The sequence below is a fragment of the Manacus vitellinus genome, unplaced genomic scaffold (assembly GCF_001715985.3).
Source record: "Manacus vitellinus isolate BGI_N305 unplaced genomic scaffold, ASM171598v3 scaffold_10_pilon, whole genome shotgun sequence".
Lineage (NCBI taxonomy): Eukaryota > Metazoa > Chordata > Aves > Passeriformes > Pipridae > Manacus > Manacus vitellinus.
In genome coordinates this window covers 11,223,439-11,251,210 of record NW_021938838.1, presented here as the reverse complement: position 1 = coordinate 11,251,210, position 27,772 = coordinate 11,223,439, and the positions used below count along the sequence as shown (strand labels likewise).

The window sequence follows — 27,772 nt, the reverse complement described above, 5'->3', positions numbered from 1 at the left end:
TGCCTCAGGCCCGAGGCAGTTTTAAGAGCAGCGCTGCAAAGCCGGGGTGACGAAGCCGGAGGGTCGGTCCCGAGCCCGCGGGAGCCGCAGCCGGTGCGGGCACTGCCCTCGTGCGGCCGAACGGGGGAACCGGGATGCGACCGCCGGGATCGGGGACCCGTCACTGGCAGGCTCAGCTTGAGCTTCTACGAAGGCAAAGAACAATCTTATTGCAAGCGAAAAACCTCAGTTTAAAAACCAACCCGACCCTTTACTCTGCGCCAAGTGGGTGTTTTTCCTAAAAATATCTTTTGCGACTATTTTTACACGTGTTTAAGTATTTTCAGTGAGATAAAGATTTTAAAAATACTTACATGGACAGAATTCCTTTTACAGACCCCGGTAGGATTTTTTCCATTCTTATTATTATACTCAGGAAAATAACAAAAAAAAAAAGTTACACCTAGAAATACTGGATTTTTTCTATACAGAAAATGTATGTAAACTGGGAGCTGTGGAAGCACTGATGAAGCTACAGCATACAGTCCCAGGAGGATCAGGCTGCTCACCAGGGTTAGCAAAGTGGTGTACTAAGCATTTAAAAATTAAGCAGTTTTTCCCCCAGGAAGACTACAGGTAACTATAGCTGGTTTTCAGTGGTTTTCCCTTACAGCATCAGGTACTAACTGGTAAGATGGAAGTCGTACTGTTAGACCTGATTTGATACAGTACAATTCCCAAGTTTCCTAGAAATGCTGAAGAGGGACTAACAGAAAGGTATAAACATAAATCCTTCTCGAAGGATGCAAAACAAGTTAGTTCATCACTGTATTCATTTTTTTTCATGAAACTCCCAAAACTCCAAGCCCCAAAGAAATGAATAGAGCCATAAGAACAATGTTTTTAATTAATATTAATACAGAAAGAGCACATGGTACATTCCTTTCCAGCAGCAACTCATTCAGCTCTACTATTGGAAAAAAAAAAGTTAAGGCTAGTTGAGAGCAATCTGATCCAATGATTTGTTTCCCTAATGCCTTCTTGGACACAGCCTTTGTAAGTTTAAGAGACTATTTGTGCACAAAACATGGGATGTTTATTTAGCAAAACATCAAGAACAGATAAAAACATGCTTTGTTACAGTGGTAAAAATACACAAAGCTTTCAAGCTGCTTTTTACACCAGTTCAGTTCAGAAACCACACCGCTCCAGAGTGCAGCACGGTGTGCCTTGGTGTTGTATGGAACAGGCCATCCTCAGGGAGCCTGGTGAGCACGTTCAGTGAGTCAGTGGAGTATAAAGTGCACGAGAAAAATAAGTGCATTGAAATGAACCATTTATGATCAAGAGGAATTCTTGTTACACATAGTACTTGCTGAAAATGGGAATCTCACAGGCTGTTTAGTACAACACAGTACTACAATTCTCAAGAGCACAGAATTGGTATCACAGATATTAGAAAGACCTTTACTTAACGTAGATATCTTTGCATTTTTTTCCTCCAATTATCTCCCCCACCCAAAGACAAGCATTCTGATGTAACTTACAGTGGGTTTGGATGGGTGGGGGTCTGATGGTTTTTGTTTGTTTGTTTTAGTAATGTATAAGGCATCACCTTTAACTAAGACCTTTTCTCCTTACCCTCTACGTTCAAAATAAGCAAGTGTTTAGTGGCACAGTGATTTGTTCTGTCTTGAACCCCGAGTTCTAAAAATGTTTAGTAGAGCAGGTGAGTTGTATAGGGGTGCAGGTTTTCTCCCAGTTATGAAAGATTACGTACTATGAAACTTTACATTTTTACAGGCTGTCAGGAACCATTTTGTCTATGTGTTTTCCTACTCACAGCTTAAGGCCATTGTCAGCAGTACATATGAGCCAAATCACGAAGCAATGACCCGAGCGCTATTAATTTTTGAGGACATTCACTATATAAAAAAAAGAGAACAAAAAGAACTGATTGAGAGGTTTCCAAATGCATTAAACAACATAAATGTTGGGTGCTTAGTCACTGAAATCTTTGGGCATTACATTTACCAGCAGCAGATACTTAAAATGCAGACTTCAAAATAGCTTATTCAATTCAATTCCCCTACAAATACATGCTGAAGGCTAAAAAAAAAAAAAAAGAAAAAAGCTTTCTTACCCTTGCATATAAGTATGTAAGTTATTTTACAAGTTTCCTTTCACAGTGAAATCACTTTTCTGTCTGAATACTTGTTCCTGAGAAAGGAAATAAAATTGGGGTTAGTTTCTATAACATTTCACTTACATCGCCAGATCACCTTCAATCCAGTGCAGTACATCACACTTTTTAGGTTAAAAGAAGACTGTCAAAACTTTTTTAACATTATAAAAAAAACCTCTCTGTCCTCTTAACTGGTGAGCAATAAACTAACCACATACCGTTTGCAAAACCATTTTGCAATAATCTACAGTACAAAATGCAGGCTGCAAAGCACTGCCTGTCTTTCCAAACACAGTATTTGTCACCAAGTGCACAGTAGTGAATGTTCCCTACGTTCTTGGAGGCAAGAAGCCAAACAATTCCTTCACTTCTGATAATAGAGTATATATCCCGAAAAACTGTGATTCTTGGATATTTGCAGTTGTAAAAAAGAGTGGGTATTTTGCTACAAGATTATTCAGCTAGAAAACTTTAACAGGGCTGCCAATTCCATTTCTGTCCTCCGATCATAGCAGGTCCAAGGCTGTTCTCAAAGTTCTGGCAGGAAGAGGTAACACTATTTAATGGGGCTGGGGGTGTGGGAAAGATGACTCCAGTGGAAGATATATTAAATTAATGACTGGGAAAAGTCAAAAATAAATATAGGGCTAGGGAAGAGAAGAATCCAGACATTCACACTGGTCTCATTGGTACAAAGGTTTGTGCTTGTGCCTGCCTTTGCTCCTTGTTCAGAGGGGACACTTGCACCTCCTTCCAGGTTAAGTGACATGGTGGGGCTGGGGGAGGGAAGGGATCAAACATGGGCTCAAATGTTGTAGAGAGTGAGTTAAGTGTTGTATTACTATTGCCTTTTTTAACAAGTCCCCTCAGCCTTTGCTTTGCAAACAGCTCTAAAATCATCACTGGAGGGACCTGGAGGCTGTGGCCAACCCTCCTCTTCACTGCACAGCCAAGGGTGGGCTACCCCACCTTCTGCTTGGATGACCTAAGTGGTCTCTAGTTCATGTCAATGAACACAAGCTGCCCCAAGCAAGTCAAGGCCTGCTCTCTTTACCTACAAGATGCTTCCAGGGCATCTTTGCCAACACATCCCAGCTGCTGTCCCAGAGCAGGATGGGTTGTACCCAAGGAAGTGCCCATGGACAATAACCAATCCATTGACAGATGGTTATAGAACCCATCACCTAAAGCTTCACTGAATTTTTCCAGGAGAGAAAGAGGTCAAGAGCTCAGGACAGTACTGAAACAAGAGAGTTTTGCCAAGGAGCACAGACTAGATAAATAAGGCAAGGGAATGTGAAAGCCAGGAGACTCGTAGAGGCAAAAGCAACAGTGACACTTCTAATAGTTTTGTTGCTCTTGAAAGTGAAAAATTAGAGCACACTTCATGCAATAGCTAATGGAACAGATCAACCTTGCTTTACAGAGATTAGTCCTTCAAGCAGTTTTCAGATCTCTCTCCAGTACTGTTCTGTGGTAGTGTGTCCCAAGGAAAGATTATAGGTTTTCCAAGAAAAACAAAGTAACCACATTTTCGACAATATGGGATCAGTCTCCATTGCCTTTAAAACAGTGGCTTTTTCAAAGTGACTTTTCCTCTGTTATATTTTGTTCTCTCTCCTTCTATAGACTTGATCGCCAAAAGGAAGTTTCCATATAAAACATCTTAAGAGTTGAAAATGTACAGTTCATATATATGCAATTTGTACAACCAGATGGTACTGTATATATATAGTTGCATGTTTGCTAGTCAGTGTAGACAGAAGTAGCTAAAAGGCAACTAAAACAACAGTATTTCATTGCAAACAGGAACCAACAGACTTTGAAGTACAGTATTTTACATTAACACAGGTTTTGCAGCTTTTCAAGTTAGTTTTCATCAGGTACTTGGTATACAGTAAAACTCTGATCTACCTTTATTTATAGTTTCATCTTTCCAGGTAGAGATTTTTAATATTCTCTTTTTAATGTTAGTAATCCTGAAATGAAGAGTCAGATGTATAACACATTCCCAGGCAGTAGCTTAATGTGCTGTAGAAAAGTCAGTTCTGTTTACCAAGGACTAGAATCCACTTCAGTAACATTCCCTGAGGCAATCCACTATTTTATTGTTTTGTCCTGGAATCGTTTGTGTATAGTTGCTGTTCTGTTCCAGACTGCTTTGTTTCTTTAAAAATAGACACTTAGAAAAAGACATCTGTTAACTTTCATTGCTAATTTTATATTTCAGCAATTATGCTTCCCCTTAATACCCTCTCTCTCCTCCTGTTTTTGACCTCCAAAAATTGCAAGTTAACGACACAGCAAGTCTGTGTGCTTGATTTTCACAAGACAGGAATTCAGATTTTTAAATGAACGTTAATTTTTGGAACTGAAAAGAATGTAGTAGATAACAGAACAAAATTAATATGTAATGAACAGTCTCTGTGGTACTAAGGAGATCAAGGATGGGGAAACAGGGTGGGGGTAGAGAAACACATGAGAATCATTATTCCTGTCCACAGACATGCACTGAGCATGCACACTGTGTATCCTTACATTCCCAATGGACTAAGGAGATTTTTCCTGATATAATTTCACCTTTACCATTTTTAAAAAGCCTGTGTTTAATCAATGCACTTAAAGCTTTAAATTTTAGTAACTTAACTTTGTTTATAAAACAAACACACACAAGCACACTTCCTAGAGTGCAAAATGCTTAAAATACTTCAGTTACAGAACTCCACGTGTAGGTTTTGGGACCATAAATCCTTTTGCTGTCATAGTGAACTTCTTCCATTGCCAGCAACGGTTGCATTGAAACTAACCCAGGATGCAGCAAACACAACAGCCGGTGAGCCCCGACTGTTTCTTCAGTTCTGCAGAGATCCCTCTTCATTTGTATAAACTCATGGTTGGACTTTGATACATGCACATGTAAGCATCACAGAGCAGTCTTCGTGCACATCCTTGGATTTTTCTGGAATCTAGTGAGTGTAATTCTTCTAGAGACATCTTCAGGTATTCGGCAACTTCTGGACATGGGGTAACTTGTGGAATGTTGAAGCCATTCTGACCTCCTTTTAAACCATAAGGAAAGAAGGAGAAATGGATTAGGATAGCATCTGCATATACCTGCTCTTTATCATATACATATTATGACAGCATCACCAGTTCTTGAAAATGTCTTCTAAAAAGCCTAAATATGACCCTCTGGACCTCTGCAGGGTAAACTTCTATATGAAGTGCATTGTTTGAAAAATCACAATTAGTGTCAGAATATCTTGTGGTGTTTACTAACAAACGACACCCACACAAACACCACAAAAACCCAAGGAGAACTTTTGGTTTTCCTTAACACTAAAAATTCTGTACGGCTTTGGGAGAGTGACCTGAATACATAATCCACCTCTAATGCTACTGAACTTGTTAATAACATGACAACTGGTAACAGCTGATGAATTTACAAACCCTGTCTCTACCTGACTTACAACACCTAAAGCAGAGTTTACTCCTGGCCATTTTCCACGTAAAAGTGAGCAAATTCAAACAACACAAGTATGGACAACCATCTTGCAGTTCCCAGCAGACATTTTTAACTTATGAAGAAAACCTGAAGGAAAATATCTGTGATACAAAAAAACCCCCTAAGATCAGCAGGAGATATATCCAGCACCTCATGTGATCTAAATTCCTGAAATAAAGACTTCAGTCATACACATTTCAAACACTGTGAAACAAAGCTTGATTGTCTTCTGGTTGGTATAAGAAAGTGACTTTAATCCTGTAGCAGTTTCATTTTCAACAGGAGGCAAGATTCTTCTCTCCCTGCCAAACCACACTGTAACACAAGGGTTCAAGAATTCTTCATGCAAAAATTGTTACTATGAGTCTGACACTTCATCTCTTACTGTTTTTCTCAGGCACTAGAATTGAACAGAGTCCTTATTTAAACAGTATCTGTTTAAATAGCAGTATCTAAGAGAACACTTGTTTTACTGACATTTGTATTATTACAGGGTAACAATTTTCCACTGATAACTCTAAAGAGATTCAAAGGAATGGCATACATGTTGTAATGTTTGACTATTTCTTTTATTCTAAAGACATCTACAGTAAGTCATTTAAGAAAAAGCAATAAAAATATTTGCATACTATCTGATGATCATGTACATCCACTTAAATATAGACTAAAAATACATTCCTGCAGTTGATTATTTAAAATTAATTCTTTCTGCCAAATTTGCAAAGCATAGAAAAACATATAAGGAGTCCTGCTAGCAAATTTCTGCAGTTGTTTCTGTACCATCTACTCACTCAGGTATCCAATTTAGGTGAAATTCAGATTATGCAAATCAGCAGCTGCCATGAAATCAATGTGCAGAGGTAAGGTTGGGTCAAGATTAGTAACCCAGCATCAAGTACATCAAGTTAAACAATATTAATATCCTCATAGCTTTAAGAAATAGTCGCTGAAATCTAAACCACACTTAAAAAACACTAAGAGAAGGTGAACAGAATAAATGGAAGCTCTACCATCCCGATCTGCCATGCTGTCGAAGAAGAGCCAGGCGGAGTCATCCCTCCCATATTTCACAAAAGCTACGTAGTGGCTGGTTTCGATGCACAGAACTGCAAACAACTCCATCTTCTGGGAGGGGATGCAGCCATGCCGCCAGTCCCAGTCGGGCAGATCCTTAGGAAGTGACAATGGATTGAATTTATGGCTCTGTCTCTTGGGATGAAGATGAACCTACAGTTGAAGTGATATTTCAGAAAAGGAAAACACCCCGTAAGATTATTTGTTTCAGTGGCAGACAAAGCTAAAAAGAACATTACTGCTGAACAGAAGATTAATGGCTTTAGAGAAGGAACTGCAATAACAGTAGCTGACTAAACATTTCTTCTATTTTTCTCCATCAGTATAGTTCAACATTGCCCAGAAAATTCAAACTTAAGGTTAGAAGGGAGGTCAGCTTTAATGCAACAATTTTCTACTACACTCAGACTTGAAAACAAGCCATGATTGACGTCTTTATGCAATTATCAAACAGAAACTAAGCAGTTCTATGTCACAAATTTATCAACTCTAACAAGGGGGCATGTACATAAATTAGGATTTAAAGCAGACAGTTACTGCTTCTCCACTGTGTCCAGTCCTGGATTTGGCAGTTGCCATGTTGATAAACACATTGCAGGAGTTCCTGATTTGTCACCAAAGGAGACATTTTACTGGGTGGGTGGCAGTTACAGTAGTGCTGATGAAGAAATATCACTTACACCTTCCTTTCAATTATTACAGCATAAACCACTCGGGTTAAACCCACACAGAATAACAAACAGAACCACTTACTTGTGTATTGCATGTTTTGCAGAACTGCTTGATTTTCCCAGCAGAAATATCAGTGTCTTCATAACATTCTCTGCACTCATACATAGCGAGCCCTCCACATATACGGCACTGCCTGGGAGCTGCATTTTTAAAAAATATATTAGTCTCCAATCTGGAGAGGCTTTTTGTGTTTTGCTTGGGTTTATTTCAACACAAGGAGTATGAAAAGGAAGGAGAAATATTACTTTAAATAGAGAAAAACAATATATTAAAAAAATCTTGGTAAATATTTAATAGAAAAAACCCCCAACAAAACAAACCACCCAAACTACCAGGAGTAGTTACTTTCACTGTGTTAGTCACTCTCAGCAACTCTCATTACACAATGCAGTGTTATATACTTACTATCTTCAAGTAAGTCTGTTATATTTAATTCCAAGGATGGAAAAATTTTATTGAACATTTTGAAGTCTTTTCCAAACCGAGGCATCTGGATAATCAGGCAAGAGGGTGCCTAGGTAAAATGCCAGAATATAATGTAATGATTAGAGATACTTCTAATGTTATAAATGTATTCATGTTATTTAAACTTGCAGTCCATTGTCAGAGATATCTCAAAGTATTAGTCCTTAAAACAACTTACTGCCAGTAACTAAGAAGTTTTCTTTTAGCAATTCTTTGCCTAAATCCCTTTGGTCTGTTCAGCCAAAGGAGACATGTCATTAAGTCAGCCTTAAAATATTTTTGTTATGTAGGCATCCTGGACCACTGACATAGTATTCCCATTTCCAACATGTCCACATGTTTTTACACCAAATCCTGCTTTTGTCCCACTGCTGAATGGGCAAATATCTAGATTTCATCACTTCTAACAAGGTAACAGCTGTCACCAACCTCTGCAAACTTCAAGTTGCTGTTGATGAATGACCACTCTAGTAATTGCTGAATTGTTGGGACTCCAACTTTCTCATTTTTGTCCATAAAAATTTGATAGAAGTAACAGTCTTGTACTTTCTGACCTGCTGATCTAAAAACAGATTAAAAAAAAAAACAACAAAACAGATTCTGAAGCTCTATTGTAATGACTGTATTTTACTAGGAAAATAACATCTATGAGAAAATAGTTTATAAAACATCCTCTCTGCATTGAAATATATTGTACTTTAGGAAAACAAACAAACAAACAAAACAAAACAACACCCCCAAAACAAAGTGCCTTAGAGGACAGGCAGACAAGTAGTAAGTGTGGACTGATTATAGGAAAACTTAAAGAAACAAAAGCAGTGTAAGTTCAAGTGACAGTGTCAGAGCCCCCACCTCTGCAGAGCACAACACACAGTGGGCACGGATACACCTCACACAGCACAGAACTACAGCAGCATGGAAAGTAACACAAGTCCTGAAACGAGGAAAGGACTGAGAAACTACAGAAAATGCTTTGTAATGGTGCTGCTGCCACAGAATGCAGCAAGGAACCTGGGAATATCAGGTGCCAGCTAACAGTATGACAGCAGTGAGCAACAGTCCCCTCCTCACTTAAACCCAGCTACGACAGCTGAACCCTTGTAGTGCTACAGCTGAGAGTGAATCCATACATAAATGCCAGCATCTGTTATTTTGATAAAGTAACAGAACCAAACTTGATCAAGGCAAACAATTGAAATATTTTCATTAGCCTAACAGAAGAAATGCAAATCAGTTTCTACAGCTCATGCACCGACTCAGCAATCTGTGCAGCTTGTCCCAGAAATAAGGAGCTGTAAGCTGCAGGCCACATTAAGAATTGCTGTAGGCCCTCTCACAGCAGCCCTTCTCCAGCATAATTACCAGGAAGACAGTAAGGATCTCAAGTAGACAGCACTAGGACACAGGATCTCTGTCCAGCTCTCATGAAACTGTGCTCATGAGCTTGTGCGACAACACCAGTATGGCAAAACCTACCTACCCAAAAAGGTAGGAAATAGTGTCAAATTAGTCAATATAACTTTACTATATTGAATCCTATTAGCAATTTTAATCACAAGTCAAAGGTGTTTTAAGAGTTGTCTCAGTTTAAAAGGCAGCAGATAGCTTCTCTGCATCAGCCTCTACAAATGGTTGAGTTCGCCAAGGAAAAAAAGATTCACCTTATTTTCAACAGTGGTTCAACTCTTAGAATATGGTGAAATAAAATATTCAAAAATTCTTCTGGATCTGCAAGGGGGGAGAGAAAAAAAAAAGTTTTGTTAGCATGCAAAACCAGCTGCATTATTCAAGACTCGTTTATAATGAAGGTTTTCAAAATTTTCATAGGAAAAAAAACAGTTAAAAAACCCCCTGTTAATATTTATAGCTTTATTAACACAGTAAGGTTATGACAAACTATGAACATTTTCATGGCAAGCTTCTATTTATTCTTTTGGTGTCAAAAGGCCCTAATAAAAGGTACAGGCTCAACAGGGCAACAAAGCTTCCCAGTAAAGACCAAAAAGATGCTCTGTCTTTCAGAGGAATCATTTGGCACCACACAACTTTTCCAGGAGAAATAAAAGCTTTCAAAAGAAAACAATGAATCTGCAGAGGAGCAGTGAGGAGTAGTGACAGTAACACATAAAAACCACTCCATACTACAGAATTCATCTAAACTAGAGACTGAGTTCGCATCAAGAATGCAGCCAACAGTAGCTTCCCAGAGGGCCATTCTCCCCAACACAGTTTGCTGGTGTATTAACTACAGTAAATACTGGTTTCCAGTGATCAGTATTTACAAAGGAAGTAGCAGAAACAGCTACATAATATAATGCAAATTATTCATTATATGCAGCAGAAGATCAAAAAGTTGAGAACTGATTTTTTTCCAATATGATTAACACATTTTATTTTTTAAAATACTAAATAACCATTGTAACAATGAAATGTTGGTAGTGAAAAAGTTTATTCCTCAGGGACCAAAGGGACATTTTGAAAGAGGACAAAGACCCCAGCTTTATCACACTGTTCTCCCCTAAGTGCTAGAAGGGAGTTACAGGGCCACAGGAAGGCAATAAAAGAAATCCAAGCAGTGAAAGACTTTTACAGAAATTGTTCAGCTAGGGTTCCTTACATTCCCAAGGAAGAAGAAAAGACCTTTCTGCCAGCCAATGGGTCACTCGAATTTCTGGTAGAGACCCTACTACTACAAGAAACTATTTGGATGTTTTGTTCTGGTATAATTACATAGCAAGGTATCTCAGTTCTTTAATATTATGATTCTTATAAGTCTCAAAGAAAGGAAAACCTCCCCAGTTACCTTTTTCCTCTGAAGTGAATCCTGAGGCAGCCTCAACTTTTTCAAGTATTTTCCTCAGTTTCATTATTTTTGTAGCACATACGTATCCGTATCTAAAATAAATGGGTTTAATAAGCTATTAGCTAGTTTGTGATCAAATCAGAGAAGCACAAAAAACCCAACTCTCTTAAATGCTGAAATACAGGTTCTCAAATCCTTCTTTAACTGCATACAGTATTTCTTCAAAACCAAGTGCTGACTTCTCATATTCAATCTGACTTCCAGATTTCTTAATGCAGGATAAATTTAGTGCAGTGCTCAATGTTCTTTTATAGCCTTTAAGAGCATTTTTAATCATCAACTTACGAGAATAACTGTTTTCTGATTTGTCAGTCAATTACTTTTGATTTGTTTTCACTCTAATTTGCATCACTTAATATATCATTTTCAGAATGTCACATAATAACAGCACTGTGGGAGATGTTAATAAAAACAAAATTCAATATTTGAGAAAAAGATACAGAGCTGTATTGCTGACCTAAGAAGCTGAGGTTTTGAGCATTCAGTCTTTTCCTCTAAAGTTTTAAGCATGGTAGAAAGGTAATAAGACCTTTCAGTCATCTCAGCCACCTGAGATTTCTGCTCCTTAGTGTGTATCCTGCTATCCTACCTATAGCACAGAACCCTGGAACACACCAGGAAAAGTACACACACCCTTACAAGAACAAGGGTTCAGAAGCCAACATTTTATTCCAGGAATCAAAATAAAAACTTTGTGATAAATTGTTCAGTGACAGCCCACAGAATTTCAGAACTACAACTGTATTATTCTCATGTTCAAAAGAAATTAAGTTCAAGAAAAGTAACTTTTCATGCATATTTTTGTTGCGTGTCCTTTGTTCATTGTGCCTAAGAAATTACAGAGCTCATATGTAGTTCCTTTAAAAAAAAGTGTTTTGACCACTTGCAGACCACATGTAAACAGTAACAAAATTTTAATGCCCTGCCAAATCCAATAAATTGTGAAACACCATGTAAGATAACTCACATACTTTTCTTGTCAAGTACAACAGCATTAAAAACATGTAAATAAGAATGTTGTGAATGAACTTAACTTGTATTTATCAGTGCTTTTTTATTTATACCTGTATAAATTTTACAATAGCTTTATGCTGATCCTATTTCCAAATCGAGACTAGTGAAAATATTTTATCACCAAACAATGAATAACTATTTCCAGTTAGCACTGATTAAATTTACCATGAAAAACAAGTAAAAATACTAAAAAAATAAATTGAATAGAGTGGTAGCAGCAGGCAGCCAAACTTCTCAGATTTGCAAGAGGAATGCATACACAGCAGGATCTCTCTAATTTATATTAGAGACCAGTTCATGTCTTTACTTACATTCTCAGAGGATTCACAATTTCTGTCCGCAACAGCTCTTGAGTCTCACTATAATACTCTACATCATTCATTTCTTTAGGTCTGAGCAACACAGTGTCCAAAACAGAGCTAAAAGAAAACAGGCTACAAAGAAAAAAGGAAAAGGAAGGTTGTTTTGACCCTGGAAGAGATGACCATTCAGATGTCTGAGCAATGTAAGAGAAAGCGAGCAAAGCCACAGAAAAATTAAAGAACTAAACAAACCCCAAAAGCAGTAATTATGGACAGGGGACAACACAGCTGTGCTAAATAGCAAAAGCCCACTCTAACCCAGTGTGCTTTCTGCAGCAAAGTACAGAACAATTGCCCAGGCAGGACTGTGCAAATAAGCCATAGGGGGTATTTCCCTCCCTCCTTCCACCCACAGCCTGGGTTGTCTTTCATCCTTCAACCATTTACAGGCCAGGGACTCCCTCAGCCAAACTGAGCAGCTACAGAAGGGCCAGAGCAGCTGGGACATCATTAGCACTTTGTCACCCAGCGAATGCTGCAGAACCTGCTCCCACTGGAAGAGCACAGTAACATAGGCTGGAGCCACGACACGGGAGCTGCACAGTAACACACAGAGACAGTCATCCATGTTCTCCATGTCTAGCATAGGATGCTACTACACAAATTATGAACTTACCAGAATAAGGTGGAGTCTAAGTAACAGGAGTTGTAATGACCCTGGATACCTTTCTTCTTTCCAATCATTGTCTCTAAACCTTCTTTTTCCATTTTTGGAGGAGTGTTTTCTTCTACCACTTCACTTAAGTAACCTCCAAAGGCTGAAATTTTTTTTTTCAAAAGACACTTTAAAGCCTCAAATTTTACTCCCCTTGAGATTTCCCTATTAATGTTTTATAGCTAAGTTGCTGCCTTAGTGTAAGCATTCCTTCTCTGGACTAGAATAGCATTTTATTATAGCTGAAACTCAGTGTTCCAGAGAGTGAACGAGGCCTTACATTCCACTGGCAATGCACATTAGAGTGCTTCAGAAAGCCTGCAAGCACTGAATTAATTTTATCCAGTAGGAATGAAGTTCTCTTTTCATTACAAATGCCCTGTTCACACTATCTTACAAGTATCAGACACTTTTCTTTGCTGGGTCCCCAGCATGACCCAAGAAATCTAAAATACTTGAAGTTAGCAAAAAAAAAAAAAAAAGTTTTTCACCACTAAATTCTACCATAAACATACATGCTTTTTTTATGTTAATATTTAGAAAATAAATTAATTTGCTGTTATATAGAAAAATAGTTGCCTTTATTTCTGACAATGCAATCACACATTGCTGGAGTTGCAAATACCATTTTCAGCAAGACTGCTTTACAACTTCTAAAGTAAAAAACATACAGCATAAAAAATCCCTTTTATGAAATGTCTTTAAATATATGAAAATTTTCTTGTTTTAAAGCATAAAAGAGTAATCCACAGAACCACTGTATTCTGTACAGGCTAATCTTCTATTCATTAATCTCATTTAAGTAACACCTGTACAGATTCTCAAGTGTTCAATACAAAGAACTTATTCCAGGAATAAATGAAACCAAACCCCTGGTCAGTTCCCAGCTGATAAACAAGAAAGAAGCAGAAGGTCAGTACCTAGAGAGTTGCAGCGTTCAATCTGGTTGGAAACAGGCTGCAGTGAGGCAAACCTGGAATCTGGCCTGCAGCTTTTGAGTTTAACAAAAAGAGCTTTCTTCGGAGCACAAGTGAAGTATCGAGTTCCTTTAAATGTTCCGTCCGTGCAGCCTGCACATTCATCTTCCTGGAAATTCAAGTGAGAATTCACTATTTTTCTTATTTCTAGAATTCTGCAGTAAGACATTTGATAGAGTATCTACCCACAGGTCACCCCTCAGGTACTCTGAATCGTGATAAGCAGTGTTTCTGCATTTTAGTATACAAAGCTTTGACTGAGGTATTGTTTAACTGGATTTACTGAGGAAAGTAAGAGTTGCAGGTTTTTTTCTTCATGCTTAAAATTTCATCAGAAGCAGCTTGGGGAAGTGGGAGGGGAGACCCAGTCCAGATTCCTTCTGTAGTTAGGAAGAGCACACATGCAGTACCATGCACCTTTTACAACTCAGTTAAAATCATTAACCATTGGGTAGTGTGAATACTTTCAGTGTGACTGTGCTGCACAAGAAAAATACCTGCTTTGGAACACACAAAATGTACATCAAGGACAAACAACACAAACCAGGTATGAACAATAACAAGTTATTATCTTTGAGAATATGATTTAAGGTATACTGTGTACTGCTAGGCTTTAATGCAGAAATGCACGAGTGACACACAAGTTAACACACAACACCCTAAGGTGCAGCCTCAGAACACCTGTGGCAAACTGTGGCTTCCAACTTCATCCAAAACACCCACAAGGATAAGGATTTTTTGTAACAGCTGGAATTCCAGTCACATTCTGATCTACTTTGTTTGTTTTACATAATTGTACAGTGTTATGTATTATGTATATGTATTATGTATAATGTTCAGTTTTATTGAACATTATCCCAAAATAAAGAACCCTGTTTTATTATTTGAGTACACATTAATTTAACTGACAGCCAACCACAACCCTGGCAGCAGCTGCCACAGAAGAAATGTCAGTGCAGAACAGCAATTCACGTTTGCAGCAACTGTGCTTTTCCAAAGGGCCCAGAGAAACACATAAAGCACGTGGCTGTCATGTCAACCAGTTATCAAAACCAGTGTTATGGCTCTGACAGTCATAACTCTGCCTGTTTGCTGGTATGCAAAAAACAAACATCAAAGTGATACTCAGTAAAGGCTACTACAGTCAGGGCATTTTATATAAATCTGCATTTCAAAAGACCTTTAAATACTTTAAATATGGTCAGCTTTTTTCAATTACAATCTCCATAATGTAAGCAAAGGACACTCCTTTAAAGCAAGGAAGTGATCAGTCCCACAAATTCAATTACCCCTTGTAACACGAAGACATCTCAGAGCCTCTTAACAGGATAAGGTCTAGGACAGCCACACAAGTCAGAGCTCATCGAAGAATTTAGCTCTAAGGACATCACATGGCAACCTGTTTTGGGCAAATCCCCCCAGACTGGCTGCTTTTGCAACATATACAGGGACCAGCTCTGAGAAACAAAACTAATAATTAACACTAATATGAACTACAATGTATATTTACCAGTTCCAGTCCAGCCAACACTTCATTTACTCCAGGGGGCTGGCCAATCCAACGGATGACTCCATAGAAAGGAGGATTTTCTTTAACTTCAGCCAAGGAACCTGCTTCAAGACCATGTGAGTTCCCAATTGGGCTTGCTGTTGATGGACTGTCCTGGTTAGCTGCAGTATTCACATCACCCATGACCGACTGAACAGATAAAGAGAGAGGACTGTGTCCCATAGTACCATTTGTACTTGTTGCTTTTGTCAAGCTAAAAGGGAGGGAGTGAAATCTGTTTTCTGTAGACACAGAGTTTGTTAAAGGTGGCTGCAGTGGAGGTGAAGAATGCCCAAATCCAGAAGATGAATCAGTAAGTGATTTTGCAGGGTCTTCAGTAGCTGTTAAAATCAAAACCAAGATGTTAGTAAGTGTTGGGGTTTTTTTCCCCCTGTCTTAAAAAAGGAAAGACTTGGCTCTCAAACCAATGAAGTGCATTTGCAACCACATCTGATTCAACTTGTGACTGTACAGAAAGCACTAAGAGCTGGGGAGGGACATTTAGGAAGACATTTGGCACTTGGCAACACTGGAGAGACAGAACTAACTGAGGAGACACTGCTGCAGCCCCATCACTTTTACCACAAACAACAAAGACAAACAGCACAGAGAAAGATGATGTTAGACAGAAACTACAGGAAGGTTTAGACTGAAAACTTTTTTTCATCCTGAGACTTTTACTTTGAACATGAGCTAATGGTCACAAGGATTGTAACAGGCAAAACTAGGAAGAGTTCATTGGCCATTGTGACTGAGGAAAGGACTTGGTTCACAGCTTACAGAGACATGAGTAATTGCTTGCAGACACGATTTGCAAAGGGAAGAGTGTTTATTCCCCTGACTCTTATCACAATATACTTTAGTTCTAACACAAGGAACCTATCAGCGTCTGTATATGTCACGACTAATGTTGTGCCTGATAAAAGAGACCACAACTAGATGTGATCACAACACTAGCACAGGTGTTCTGTATCTTCTCTCATCTCTCTACATAGAACCATAAAATATCCTGAGTTGGAAAGATCTCTATTACACAATTGGTATTCACAGAACGAAAGCCTCTTCTTCATCAACTGCTCTCCACACACTGTTTTATTAACTGAAGTTAATGTCTAAAAAAAAAGTTAAAAAAATATAACAACTGTTACACAACCAAGAACAATTTTAACCCATTTTCTTTTACAGTTCATGGAATTCGGGGGCTATTGCTGCAATAGTTTCCATTGTAAATTAACATTATTAGTTTAGTCTTTTCCCCTTCAGTCACTCTGGCAGCCAGCTATACTTTTCTAAAGTTTATCAGCCAGGAAAAAAAAAAAAAAAGGTCTGGAAGCAAATCAAGATATACTGATCCTTTAGGCATGTGCACTCATACTTCTAAAAACTCATAAAGAGATTTTACAGAAATAACTTCTAAAAAATACTGAAAAAACATGTATACTTAGTCAGATTATTTCTCCCCTCCCCACTTCCAGACTGATTAGCTGGCATGGCAGAACAGTTCCCTTAGATCTGTAACATTAGCTACAAAGACAGGCAAAATACAATTACTCTGTATACTTGGCTATAAGGAATATCTTCATGTCCTCCATCAAGCCTCAGCTTTTATTTTGCCTGCAAGACATGTGCATTCCCACAGAGCTGCACATACATTGCCAAGAATGTAATCTCCTACATGCAGAATAAAACCACAGGTCATATTAAGACAGAGAACACTTTCATGGGGTTTCAAGATGCTTTTTATGATATAGTATGTCTTCCACTAAGACAATATACTCCAACTGTTTTACATTTAATCTCATATTTGTTTTATTTGAAGAACATAATACACTCTAGTTTTGTTCTGTAGGTTTTTTAAAATAAAGTATATGCCTACATGAAGGCATCTCTCTTTACCTTCATCAATATACCATGGGGGTTTTGTTTTTGTTTGAGGCTGAGAGTCAACGGATGAGCCATTTAATGTGTAGAAGACTTCAGATCTGCTTCTATTTCCAGGTTCAGAGGTAGATCCTGGAAAACAACACACTTTAATGAAGAGGTTCATCTCTACTTAGAAAAAGTTACCTACACTCTTATTTCACAGTATAAATTTGTTATTTTACTTTCAAAAAGACCCAACTGCTTTTACACAAAGCAGCAAACTCTCCCATCAAGGCTAACGCAGTTCTAAGCTTACAAATCTACACCAAACCAACATAATCCTCCAAGCTGAAATTTCAAGTCCCCAACTTGAAAAGAAGGCAGAAAATATTCCTCAAGTGCAAATTTTTCATGACTATAAATTATGGATATAAGAAAATATTTGTGATACAGTGTACAGCAGGTATTTTTTTGTTTTTAAAGCACTAAAATTTCACAGTAGGCAAATAGATTACTGATGCAATGCCACACAACTATAACTCGTGCCAACATATAACCACAGTTACTTTAGTGAAGATCATCTCTGTCAGCATCCAATGCCAGAAAAGACAATACTTTTCCCCAAGCAGTAAAAACTTGTAATTCTTACATAAGTACAGAAAATCGCTTCCCACACATACCTGTAGCCTTTGGCTTACTGTGATTGAACACGCTTTTGTCACCTCTTGAGGTATAGGCAAGCTTGGGAGGTCTCCTGTCCTGTGACACAGTCTCTAAGACATGGTGTATGAAGAGAGTATTAGCTTCCCTTTTCTGTGTTTTTACTGTGTTACAGAGAAGTTCAACTCCAAAGGTAACCAAACAAAGGGCTGTCATCGTAAGCTTTAAAACTGAGTGGAGTAAAACCTTGCTTGGCACATAACCAACATTTTACGTGTACAGGATTTGCTTCTATCACATCAGCAATTACTTTGCTCTGAAGTCTGCTATTACTTCATGAACACTTCAATGTATGTGCATATTTCCATTACAGGAAACAGACGCATGAAATTCTAAACTTTATTTTCTACCAACACACTTAAAACAAATGCTCTTCTCCCAGAAATGGAGTCTGTATGAATTCTCCAAAGAAGAGAGGAAAATTTATGCAAAATCATGCATCTCAACTAAACCAGTGAGTAGGAGATGAACATAAATCAGTCAAACCGAAGAGCAGGGACAACAGTTACAGACCAAACACTCATTAGCACCTGTCTACAGACAGAGCCCAAGCAAAAGTTACTTATAAAAACTTTGCTTTCTTCAGAAAAGGGATCAGGGGACTGTAGTTGTTACAAGTTAACACTATTCTGTGAACTACTGCTGTGAATTTTTCCACAGTCTTGGATGCATTTTCAAATATTTACCCCCAAACTGCATACATAATACTATCAATACCTTTCCAGCACAGAAAGAGCAGCTTTCTGATCCAAGATATTTAAACTCCTGGAGTAAATTTAACAACAGTCCATACAAAAGATTCCTGCTACAGACACTTACATATTCACTAATATTACACAACTCCACAGTATTGTAAATACTATACTATTTGACAGGAATTTTGTTCAGTATTAAAGCTTTTCTACTAGTGAGACTATAATGCAAAGGAGGGGAAAACTGAAGAGAATTATAACACAGAAGGTTAAACTAATTCAAGTGAATTAAGGATATTAACTTTGCAGTATTGTTTTAATCATATAACTGTGCCTAGGTGGAGATGTTATCAAAGTCTGCCTTCTGGCTAAGAAAGCTGGGCATACCTGGAATAACGTCATTGATATGCAAAAGAAGTGTACTTTCAACACTTGCAAAGCTGCACAGCTGTATTCCATTATATCTTCCATCCCAGTTTCCAATCGGATTATCCTAAAAATAGAAAAACATGTTACATGTATCCCAAGAGAAGACTTACATCATGCATATGTCTTTAGGAATATAAAAAGTAGGAAAATGAAAGGTTTGACAACGTCTACTTTTTCCTGTAACAAATTTTGTATTTAGAACAGCCAAAGATTACAGTCTTTAAACACAAAAGCAACTTAAAACCTGCTTTTTTGAGAAATATTTCCTACTCTAAAAAGCATTCCTCTACTAAAAACTATTATGGATAAACAAGTTAGAACAACTTCAGTGCACTGTTATGGAATAGCTATGCAACCAAGAAAATGGAAGCATCTGTTCTACAAAACCAAAACCAAAACATAATGTCGAACTACCAAAAATTTGAAAGCTGTCTATTTTAAAAAATTCAAGTTGCTAGAAAGATTTTTTAATTACAGGCTTCACATTTTCTTGAAAAATCAACTTTTGTACTTGAAACTCAATACTTTTAACGTAGAACAAAGTCAAGCAAAAAAACAGTAACGTGAAAAAAAAGCTTTTAAAAACAGCTAACAAAAGAAAAATACATCCAGCCTACTTTTTTAACAGGCAGAACAAAGCCAGTCTCACAAGACAAACATTCAGCTCTATGACTTCAAGACTGACACCTAACATGGCAAGTAGCTCAGTGGAGGCTCCTCAGAATAACCAGAGTATTTCTCCTGAACTCTTTAGCATCAAATAGGATATCATTTACCTGATGCCAAGAAGCAATTACCACCAAGGGGCATCTTTGAACACAAGTGTTTATTTCCCATTTTAGGTCAGCCTCCGCTGAAGTAGCTTGTGGGATAATGTTTCTTCTTCTAATTGCATGTCATTTACTAGCTAACACACATGCAGAATTATTAAAGTCAGATTATTTTCTTACCATGTCCACTCCAACAACGTATCCTAAACTTTCGTTTCCTGGTAAGACATCACAGAATATAACTGTCCCATACTCTATACTCTCTCCTATCTTCAGAGAAACCCTGGAGTTGATCTCCAGAGGAGGAAGTTCTACCTGCATTGCGTCAACTGGAGCTGCATAGTCACTTTCCAGTTCATTGTCATCATCTTCCACCAGCTCCAGTTTGTCCAAAGCAACAAAAACCCCACAGTCCTCATCGCATCTGAAAAGCTGCTTGCCTTGGTACTGTCCATCAGTAAAGCCCTGACCACGACCTTCTTCCTGGGTGTCGGAGGAAGAGGGGGGAAAAAAAGAAAAGAGAAAAAACCCAATGTATTTTGTGCAAAAGCAGACTACTAAAAAAGCAGTAACACAATCCAGTGTTTTGGACGAATCTTACTAAGAATTTGCCTGGTGAACTATCTTTATATTGAGAGAATTCTGTTGTCAGAAGTTGTGGCAAATATAAACACTGTCTATCTTAGGGGAATAAAGAGCAAGATGTCATCAGATTAGAGAGCAGCTGCAGGCAGAAGCCTTTTTACTCAGAGAAGCATGTTTTCTTCGGGTGCAAATCTTGATTCCATCATCAAATTTTTCCCATATCAAGACAAGACTACTTCATACTAGACATAATGCTAAGCATTCAAAAATTCCACCTGTATGCCAAATAAAGAGAGATGATTTTCAGAAGGACTTAGGCCTGATATTCCCTGAGGTTCTCAGTGGGAACTGCAAACTTTGGGAAAAGTTTAAAGAGTACTTTGAAAACTATACTTCTAATACAAGAGGAGCACTCTCCTGAAACTAATCCTTCAAAAGCTTATGGTTGGCATTAATTTTGCACACAACAGCTACATTCTCTATCTTAACTAGTTGCCATTTGACTTTCTGGGATCTACAAAAACAGCAGCCCTAAAATCCAAGCCTGCATTTATGGACCGTATTCTGACACGTTGGAGGAAAAACAAAGTACTCAAGAGAAATCTGAGAGTCACAGATGCACCACAATGGGAATATAACTAATTTTGCCCAGAGAAGTTGTAGATGGTCTCTCCCTGGAAGTTTCCAAGGCCAGACTGAATGGGGTTCTGAGCAACATGGTCTAATGGAAGGTGTCCTTGCCTGTGGCAGGGGTTGGAACTTTAAGGTCTCTTCCAACCCAAATCACTCTGTGTTTCTGTGAATTAAATTTTTCTAGGCTAAAAGGAGTCAGAGTACATTCAAGTCTTTCTGCCAGCCCAGACACCTCATCAAGCTTCATTTAACATGTAGAATACAAGGCTGATGTGATATGGCATGTTCATGGGTACCTAATAAACAATACTTATGAAAAGACTGAAGGTAACAATTTTCAGGGGTCACTATGCTTCTAAAAAATAAATTATTATTACTTCCTCTTCACATCGAAGACTTTTAGCTCATCCTATAAAGTAAAAACCCCTTGGCAAAAGACTTACCAGCAGCTCTACTCCAAAGTATATCCCTGCGAGGGACCTGTCTTGCATTAAGGGTCCTCTGAAGCGAACAACTCCAGGAAATTTGTCATCTCCTGACCTCAGCTGTACTCTAACAGGGGAGCCAATATCTATTTGGATGCCTTTAGCTAACCTGCTTTTGCTTTTAAACAGACTGTATCTTTCCTCACAGTTAGTAATAGCCAAAAGCAACTCGGCTAGTTTTTCATTTATTTCTATAACATCCTTCTCATCCACGAACAGGATTGCATGAGGTTGTTCCAGAATCTTTAATCCAATCTGCAGTTTCTTGCCTTTACAAGGAATATTTCTGGAGTGTCCCACAGAAGAACGGTCTTGGAAAAACTGCCCGATGCTACCTTTGGGCACCTTCAAGAGCTTTTGGGTCTGCTTGTCTATGACACTGCACTCCTGGAGAAGCAAGTAGAAGATCCGCTCTTCCCAGTAGGATGAACTTGCTTTTTCTTGACTCCATAAACCCGAATTCATTGTGATGAAAACTTTAAAAGCTGCACAGAAGTCTTCAAGAAAAATAAGCTCTGGATTTATGCACAGTGGTCTTTCCAAATTCTACTGGAAGGTCCAATCTTTGTCAAACAACACAATATTCATTCTGCAAGGAACTGAGTTCAGAGCAGGAAGCCTAGAATAAAAAAATAAAACAAAAAAAAAAAAGAGAAAATTAAATTGGGAAAGTATAGCTAGTCTTAAGTAAAACATAATTTAAATCTGTGACCAGACCCACTCCTCCTACAGAGTAATAGTTCAGCAAAATCCAAGACAGTGACCACAGTCCCAGAACAGCCACAATATTGCTGATCATGGACAGACCCATTTACTCATTTCTACTATTTACTGCCTATTTCCTTTCCTTGTCTAGTTCCTTGAAGAAAGGAGCTGTGAAAAAAGTGCAATGAAAGGCAGAAAACACATAAAACACACATAAGTGAAAGGAAAAAGAAAACTTAAGTTCACATGAACAGGAATAAACATCCTTCTCAAATTTACAAATAATATTTTATGGAAGATCTTTTCCCGTGCTTAGTGACTACTTATTTCTGACAAAGTGCACTGCATCTGTCATCCTGCATAACATTTTGATTTAGTGAAGCAGAAAATTGTGTTGACGAAATAGAGCAGCAGAAAATGGAAACTTCAGTAACTCATAACAGCCATTTCTTTAAATAAAGAAATGGTCAGTTCCAGTAAGTAACAGATAACGTATGAAAACCAATTTGTACCTACGTTGCAACATGAAATTCTGAGAAAAAATTAAGAAATACGTCACTTTCAGTTAGTAAAATACCCTAGAAATAAACACCTTAGTTAAACATCATCCTAAGATTTGTAGTTCACGACCAATAAACTAAAAAAGAACAGTCTGAAAATACTTCATTGAGAATGGCAGCAGGTACAAAAGTAAAATACATACACACAAATGGCTACAGTTTCGATCCTACTGGATACATGAAGGAAGATCCACAGTACCTCAGCAGGATTTACTCTTCAAAGATGGCAGAAAATGGCAGCGTACAAGTTAAAAATATAATTTTTTAAATTTTCCCGTTTGTAATCTGTGATGCCAGCTTGCATCTGGTTAAAGGGGAATCTCACTGATTATTTATGGATTTAACTTCAATAAATTAAAAGCAAATAATCTCTTTTCCTTGTGCCTAGGTAACCTGTTCCTCCCCAGCTTTTCTATGATGGCATTCAAATACCACAAAACTTATTGCTATTTCTCCTACTTAGTTCAATCCCCATTTCAGAAGCTATTGGAAAGCAATGGAATCCAGTAGTACTGTAGCTATTTTCATCATCTTTTTTTAAACAGAAAGGTTATTTAACAAAACTCTTTCCCCCAGAGAAAAGTAGTAACAACCACAGACAACCCGAAATTTATGCAGAGTCTCATCTTTCAGTCCCAGGAATTCACACATTTCTGTGCTGCCTTGGTGAGGCTCTTGTGCCATCCAGCCATTCCAAACTGCTTCTCCTCTGCACAGATGTGGCATGTGGGTGTCAGTGCCATCACACTGAGGCACTGCAGCTGCAGCAGCTCACAGGAATTATGGGGTTTAATGTTTTTCCATCTGCAAAGTGATTAACATCCGAGGGACAGAATCTGGACAGTTTCAGACCTCACTGAGGGAAACTCTGGTAGACTGTAAATGTATTCTCAAGTTAAAAATTATTTTTCTTCATTTTCATTCGATAACATAAACGGGCTTTAATGTTTGTGGTGATTGACAAAAAAGTGGTGTCACTATTGGAATGCAATAGCAATGCTTTATACGAAACTGATACAGAACACAACAGGATTTCCCCCACCACCACACCGAAACATGATTACACGACCATTAGTTTTTGTAAGTCTATTCAGATGTTAAAATAGTTTCCTCCAAGTTCTGTCTAGTTCTCTCCCCTTACTTTTTCCAGACAGTGGGGAAAAAATAGATCCTGTCTTGTTCTTCATAGCTCATTCTATGTTCTCAGCTTTCAAAAGCTGATGCACTTCACTTTCTTTTTTTGTGAGCCATTCCACAAACTTACCGAACCCCTGATATACTGCAAAAAAAGTATCTCTGACATTACAGGGAACCTATAATTTCCTATCTTATTTAGAGAAATAATTCATTTTAATTTTAGTAACTATGCATGGAAATAATATATTAAAAGACAAGTCTGTTCAAGAGCTTTAAAATATTAATTTTAGAATATTATTTATCGTATCTATTTTTAATAAGGATACTCTGCTTGCAAGTCCATTGCTGCAACATCATACAATCTTCACATGTTTAGTAGTAAAGAATTCAGTGTGAAAACATGATAACAACTGCATTTAGATTATATCACAATAACTTTATAGGGTGCCTGGTCAGTCTTTCAAAGTCCTTATCCACAGAGATGTTATTAAACCCAATGGATACAGTACCAAAAGGCTTTCCTTTATTAAAAAGTTTGTTATCCCTTCATAAAAACGCCTTTAAAAACTTATCTACCACCACTGTCCCCTGTCAACAGAAAAATACAGCTCTAAAAAACAAATTCTCTCCTTTTAGAATAATAAAAGTGATAAATTAGTACTTTAGCAGCACAGAAAAGCTTGTTAAAAGGATGTTAAGCTTTGGCAACGTATCAAAAACATATTTACATAAACCACTGGATTTACATTTCTTTTTTCAGCCATTTTCCATGGAATTGATTATTCTGCAACTAAAGTAAAAGCCTCGCTGAGCCAACAGCCCACGTGTATCAGACAAGGGCCAGAATAAACTATTAGACCTCAGTATGAATCGATTTAGGAACCAAAGAAAGCACACTTACCAACAAATCATCATTACACTGCACAACACACCAGCAACTACAAAACCCTGTGCAAACCAAAGAGTACTTGCCCACCACAGGCATTTTAAGTGTCAGAGCCTGTTCTACTACCTTCTTTTACTCCACCTACTACCTGAATTGTTTTCACGCTCAAAGGATTTTCGGGAGAAACAGGCAAAACAGTTATGACTGCAACACTACATTCTTCAGAAGAAAAAAGCATTTTAAAAATCGTCAGGGGTAGGCCATCACAAAAAATCTAACTTCAAAGCTTCCCTAACTTCCTTTTTTATTCTTCTGTCGTGAGGCACTGTTGTCGCTACAGAGATATCCCATCATAAAAACAGTTTGCTCTGAAATACAAGAACTCTGTTCCTACCCTGCAGGAGCCTCGGATGAACTATATAGAGATGTTTGAATCAGCTATCGGGTTTCAGCATGAACACGAGTCCGTAGCTGTGATCCAGAGCACAAAACGAAGAGGCTAAAATAAATTGTACAGATTCTAAGAGAACTTTAACACTAAAAAAGAATTTAAACAGCTGAGATGCAAAGTTATGTTCTCCGACAGTCCAAAAATAACTTTCGAGGGAAGGTTAAAACCCGGAGCAAGGAAATTTAGTCGCGGCTCAACGTACACATGGAAAAAACTGAAATTGGTTCCCTCACGAAGAGTTCCACGGCAAGACACGTCCGTGCGAGCCACAGTGCTCGGCCGAGCTTTGGGGAACGATTATTCTCCCCCATTTCTGAGCGTCCTCTCCCCTCTCCGGGCGGCTCCGCGCAGGACAGGGCAGAAAAGTCCCGAAACACTTCTGCGCTGGCCGGGGATTCACGCCGAGCTGCGGGAAGGCCCGGCCGGGCCCCCGCGCGGCGCGCCCGCCCCCGCCCGCAGCGGAGCCCCCGCACCGCCATCCCCGGCCCGGCCCCGCCGCCGGCACGACCCCCCCGCGCCGCAGGGCCACGGGCACGGCCGGAGCGCGGCCTTAGGCCGGGGGCCGCCCGCCCCTGCCCTGCCTGAGCGCGCCCGTGGCCCGCGCTCGCCCTTCACCTCCTCACGCCCGGCCCTGGGCTGGGCGCGCCGCCCGCCTGCGCACCGGCCGGTCCCCGCACGCCGCCCGGCCCGCGCCGCGTTCGCCCATCGCCGCCACGGCCGCGCAACCGCCCCTGCTGCCCCCGCAGGCCCGCCCTCGCCGCTCTCAGCCAATCACAGCGCGCCGGTGCCACCGCTCCGCGGCGCTATTGGCGAGCAGCGTCGCCAGTCACAGGGGGATTCGGGGATTTCCACCCATCGCGGTTGTACGAGCGGCAGGGCAGGGGACGGGGGGGCGGGCACTCCGCGAGAAGGATGCTGATTGGTTACACCAAGCTCGGAGGCGGGACGTCGGGGGCTACGGCGGCGCTGATTGGGTGGAACTGGCGTGCCCCCGAGGCGGGGCGGGCACTCGCGGGGTCGGGTGGCCCCGCCCATCCCGTCCAGTCTCTCGGGCCGACCTGGACCTGGACTGGACTGGACCTGGACCTGGATCAGCCCCCTGCTCCAGGGCTCCGCTGTCCGCGGGCCGTCCCGCCACCCCTTCTTGGGAAGGACTCGCGCGTCCTGCGTCCAGCTCCCTGTCCTGAGCGAGACTCGCTGTCCCCGGCGCGGCAGCACGTGGGGACGGGAGGAAGGGGCTCCTCGGGGCCCGGTACGGTCACAAACCTCGCCAGGCGCGGAACTGCCGACTGAATTAATGAACTGGCCTTCCGTGCGCGCTGGGGAAGAGGGCGGGAGGGATTTCAGCCGTGCGGTTTCCCCACGGCACAGCCTTTACAGGCGCGGGGTAATTCCGAGCTCGCTGGGGAAGCAGCGGCCGCGGAGTTCGTGAATGTCGGGCTTGGCCTGGCTTCAGTACCCAGTTTTGAAATATTTTTGCTTTCAAGAAATGTAAGTAATACTGCTGAATATTCGATTTAATAAAAGCCAAATGAAGCTCCTCTTTAACCGACCTACTTTTGATTGTGACTGTCGCCTGAACGCTGCGCTGTTTCATCCACTTCGCATCGCTGTTGTTCATATATAGTGAGCTCTGCTTAAATAGTGAATGACAGAATGAACTCTGGGATAGAAAGGAGTTCATCAGCGGGACGGTTGTGTTTACAAACTATTCACACATTTCCAGAAAGCAATATTTGTTTTTAGAGAAGATTTTGTTAATTAATTTTTTTTTTAAAATAATGTGTTATTTCAAACTGATGCTTTTAAATTTCATTTAAAAAATATTTCTGAAGTTTTGCCTTGCGAGAAATGGACATCTTTGAAAAATGCAGTATATAATCCTGCACCTAAAGTGGTTACAGTAATATTGACATACAAAGAAACACTTTCCTGGTTTCTTAGCACCTGTAACATTCCTTTAATACATGTTTTTTATGTAATTTAGTAACATATGCAGTTCAACATTAGCTAAAGTCTGTTCCAGTTAATCCTGTTCCCTATAGCTCTCCAGAATCCAGAGACACAGTCAGTAAGCAGACCTAGTGCAGCCTTGAATCTAAGCTCTTAAGCCCTGTGTGTCACTGCCAAGGTTTTTCCTAGGAAGATGGGAAGGCAGGACACAGGGTTTTATTGGTCTGGACACGTGCCAGGTGGAAAGGACACAGACACCAGCAGGAGTTTATTGGAAACTCCTGAGGAAACACTGAGAGTCCATCTACTATGGAACAAATGCTCACACTAATCATTTCACTAGTCACTTACAAGCAGAAGTGCATTTGAAAGTCTCATTTAATTTTTAAAGAATAAATCATCTTGAAAATATATACTAAGATTTATGCCTTACATCTCTTCGTTTTGCAGGAGAGCTCCCAGTAACCCCAGCCATGCTCAGCTGATCCTCAAGGTGGCTATCTATACACAGCTGCTGCAGCCCTCCACTTGGAGAGCTGCCTT

The 27,772-nt window shown here is 39.5% G+C and overlaps 1 protein-coding gene across 4 annotated transcripts; it reads right to left on the bottom strand.

Moving 5' to 3' along the window:
* Positions 1-866: 866 nt before the first annotated feature.
* Positions 867-25,957, bottom strand: CYLD (CYLD lysine 63 deubiquitinase). Of its 4 annotated transcripts, XR_001922238.2 has the most exons (18): positions 25,220-25,324; positions 21,496-22,156; positions 20,015-20,317; positions 19,023-19,128; positions 17,904-17,996; positions 17,257-17,373; positions 15,322-15,701; positions 13,755-13,920; positions 12,796-12,937; positions 12,129-12,251; positions 10,744-10,835; positions 9,602-9,668; positions 8,370-8,502; positions 7,881-7,989; positions 7,497-7,615; positions 6,680-6,896; positions 4,972-5,223; positions 867-2,199 (listed from the first exon to the last, which is right to left on the bottom strand). XR_001922238.2 is itself a non-coding variant. In XM_008923559.3 (17 exons), exons 2-17 carry the CDS (start codon positions 22,000-22,002, stop codon positions 5,039-5,041), a joined length of 2,859 nt encoding a protein of 952 aa, XP_008921807.2. In that variant the 5' UTR covers positions 22,003-22,156; positions 25,892-25,957; the 3' UTR covers positions 867-5,038. The 4 variants fall into 4 exon arrangements, 3 of the variants coding, with proteins under 3 accessions (XP_008921807.2, XP_017940396.1, XP_017940408.1); XM_008923559.3 differs by lacking the exon at positions 25,220-25,324 and adding an exon at positions 25,892-25,957 and having other exon boundaries at positions 867-5,223; XM_018084907.2 differs by having other exon boundaries at positions 867-5,223.
* Positions 25,958-27,772: the final 1,815 nt, after the last annotated feature.